At 47.6% G+C, this 3,262-nt stretch overlaps 1 protein-coding gene across 1 annotated transcript; it reads left to right on the plus strand.

The window, feature by feature from the left end:
* Positions 1–1,101: 1,101 nt before the first annotated feature.
* On the plus strand, positions 1,102–1,699 carry LOC121438962 (ferritin heavy chain-like). The gene has a single exon (XM_041639467.1). The coding sequence runs from the start codon at positions 1,102–1,104 to the stop codon at positions 1,651–1,653; it is 552 nt and encodes a 183-aa protein (XP_041495401.1). The 3' UTR covers positions 1,654–1,699.
* The last annotated feature ends 1,563 nt before the right edge of the window (positions 1,700–3,262 follow it).

The raw sequence follows: 3,262 nt of genomic DNA on the forward strand, positions 1-3,262 counted from the left end.
TGGGGGTTATTTGCACTAGACAGCAGGGGCCTTCAGTGGACAGAAGTATCAAATGCCTCTAGAGCTGGTTGTGAAGTGCCTGACTTACATGCTTGGAGCCAAACTCGGTTCCTCTGCAAGAGAAGTATATGTTCTTAATAGCTGAGCCATGTCTTTAGCGCACGAATTTGATTTACTTTTCATTATTTTATTTTATTATTGTGTGTATGCATGTGCTGGCTGGGGCATGGCACTGCACAAGTGAAGGCATAGAACAAATTTTGAGAATCATTTCTCTCCTTCTATAAATTCTGGGGATGGAACTCCATGCTCTTAATTCTTTAGAAATACCCGGTGTGTCAGCATTGGCAATGATACACAGCCACTTACTTGCTCTTGACCTCTCCACAAGAAAGGCAGATGCAGGCAGATCTCTGAGTTTGTGGCCAGCCTGATCTACAGATCGAGTTCCAGAACAGTCAGGGCTGTTACACAAGGAAACCCTGTCTCGAAAAACCAAAAAATAAAAACTAAAGAAAGAGAGAGAGAGAGAGAGAGAAGAAAGAGAGGAGAGAGAGAGAAAAAAGTTATTAGTATATACAACGTCACTGGTTAAGGTGAAAAGATATGAGATAATGGCGTCACATGTGAAAAGAACTACTTTAATGAAACAGTCATGATTAGGGGACGTTCAAATAATTTTCCTTAAAATTAACTATCCACACAATTTAAAGAACCTGGCTGTTTATTCAGAATTTAAACAATATTACATCTTTAAGAGGGTCCGCGCAATGCCTTCTGGGATACTGTGGAATGCAGTTGGCTTTCCTTTGTGACATAACCTTTGACCGGTTCAACAGCCTGAGGCACCAGGCGCCATTGCGGCGCCATCTCTTGTCTTCGGGCACTGGTTTGGGCGGTTACCGCTTCTGGTCCTGCGTCAGAGGCTGACCAGAGCCTGGAGCCAGGCCTGTCTGGTTCCACAGCTCGTCCTCCTTTCCCAAAAGTGACTGTGAGGCTCCGGCAGGCAGTCACTTTCGCCAGCTCCACAGCTCGGAGTCGCTTGCTCCCGTCTAGCTCTGGCCATCGACAGCTGCGCGTGGCGTGAGGGCCCTTGTCGCCATGGCCTCTACTCTGCCAGAGTTCATCCAGCAAAATTACTTGGTTGAGAGCAACGCTGCCCTCAACTCTCAGATCCAGTTGCAGCTGTATGCCACTTACATCTACCTCTCCCAGGCCTTCTTCTGCAACCGAGAAGAAGTGGCCCTGGAGAACTTCGCACTCTTCTTCCTGACTCAGTCCCAGAAGTGGATGGAGCGCACCGAGATGCTGTTCCTCCTGCTGAGCGAGCGCAAAGGCTTCCTCACCCTTGGGAGAATTGCCGATCAAGGTCGTCACGACTGGTTTGATGGCTTCATGGCGATGGAGTGTGCTTTCCACCTGGAGAAGACACTCAACCAGAGTCTCCTGCAGCTGTACCAGCTCGCTAACAGCAACGGTGATATCTACTTGTGCAAGCTCCTGAAGAGCCATTTTCTCAACCGGCAGGTCGAAATCATCAAGGAGATGGGTGGCTACTTGACAAACCTGCGCCAGCTGGGGGCTCCGGAAAATCATCTGGCTGAGTCCATCTTCGACAAGCTCACCCTGGCCGAGACCACCAAGGAGAACTGAACTGGGACTGTCCCTGCTATGGTGATCTTCCTCAGATCTTCCTCAGATCACCAGGCAAGGTGCTCAAGTTATATGTCCCGAAGTTTTCCTAGTTATCCTATTTTGGCACTGTTGGCAATAAATTTCTTTCTGAGCATATTAATAGTTTCCTCTTGATTCATATGCGTCAAATTCTCACCTTTAAAGAATGAAGACATTCCCTTGCAGGTCTAAAACGGGTATCTGGGTGTCTCTTCACACACCCAAGTCGGGTTTCCTTGCAGCTACGAGCGCAAGTAGGTGGGAGGGAAAGGATATTCACAGGCCCTGGGAGAGAACAAATTAGCATTTCCTTTTAAACAGTGTGAGCTTGGGGATGGGGCGGGAGTGAAGTGTGGGTGAAATGAAGTGGAGTGGTCGGCCTGTAGCCATGGTGTTCAAGCATGGGAAAAGTGCAGATGCGTGGTCAAAGTGTACACATGGCGGGTGGGGTGGGGGGACGGCTATCAGATATCCTGCTAAACACAAGAGTCGCGGATCAGATATCCTGCTAAACACGGGGGTCGCCGATCAGATATCTTGCATATCAGATATTTACATTAAGATTTTAACAGTAGCAGAACTCCTGTTATGAAGAAGCAACAAAAATCATGTTACTGTGATTGGGGGGGGGGGGCGCACTACAATGGGAGGAACTTTATTAAAGTGTTGCAGCATTATGATGGTTGAGAACAACTGGATTCAAATGAACTTTACCTAAAGCCCATTAACTTACTAAATGATGAAGATACTAGCATTTGCTGATGCCAGGTAAGTCAGTGAGACTACCTGAGAGACAGCAGAACACATGACATGCTTACCCTGGGAAACAATAATAAGAGGTAAGCCAAACTAAAATGACTATTTTTTCATAGCCCCAAGGTTAATAAACTGAAGTAACAGTGGAACTTTGCAGGTCCAAGATCGTTCATTGATACTATTATTTTATGTCCATAAGAATCTCAGGAAGTAGAAAGAGTAGGAATTTAAAGGGCAGCTACAAGGGGAGTTATAGACTTGGGACGGGAACATAGTTCTGATCCAGTGTGGTCTCTCCTACTGAGGGTATCAATGAGTTAAGAAGCAGGGCGTGGGTAGACTGGGAATTCAGCCAGATAACCAGGCCCAGAAGGGAGGGAAATTCCCCAAACTGGTGAAGACAGCCCTGATCACTATAGCCGTTCCCTTAATTACCGGTGTGCCTTCCAGTCCAGGGTAGAGTTGGCTTCTAAATGTCAGCCAAAATCCTCATATGATGAAAGCCTTCAGAATTAGAAAGAGACTTGTGAGAGGCAGTAAGTAAGGTACCACCCAGGCAGGTAGTCCAGTTCTCTGTTCAGCCCCCCACCCCCAACCCTCCGTGCAGACCCTACCTGATTGCACAGCTCGCCGGGGAAGATAAGAGGGTTGGAAATCCCCAGAATGAACTATTACCCAGATTTCTGCATTGGGAGTAGCTTCCCTTTCCCCGCAGTAAATAAAGGGTGGCTACAAAACACACATTGGCTTTACCTGCAGTTCCAGCTCATTTCAAAGCCTGGCGGGGTGGGGGGGGAGCAGCTTGCATGCTTGCTGGACACTGCGCACTGGA

Source organism: Microtus oregoni, unplaced genomic scaffold (assembly GCF_018167655.1).
Source record: "Microtus oregoni isolate MIOR12 unplaced genomic scaffold, Mior012 000059F_ref0000304, whole genome shotgun sequence".
NCBI lineage: Eukaryota > Metazoa > Chordata > Mammalia > Rodentia > Cricetidae > Microtus > Microtus oregoni.

What these genes read in the sequence shown, in the direction of transcription:
- LOC121438962 (XM_041639467.1), top strand. Translation starts at nt 1,102, where the DNA reads ATGGCCTCTACTCTGCCAGAGTTCATCCAGCAAAATTACTTGGTTGAG.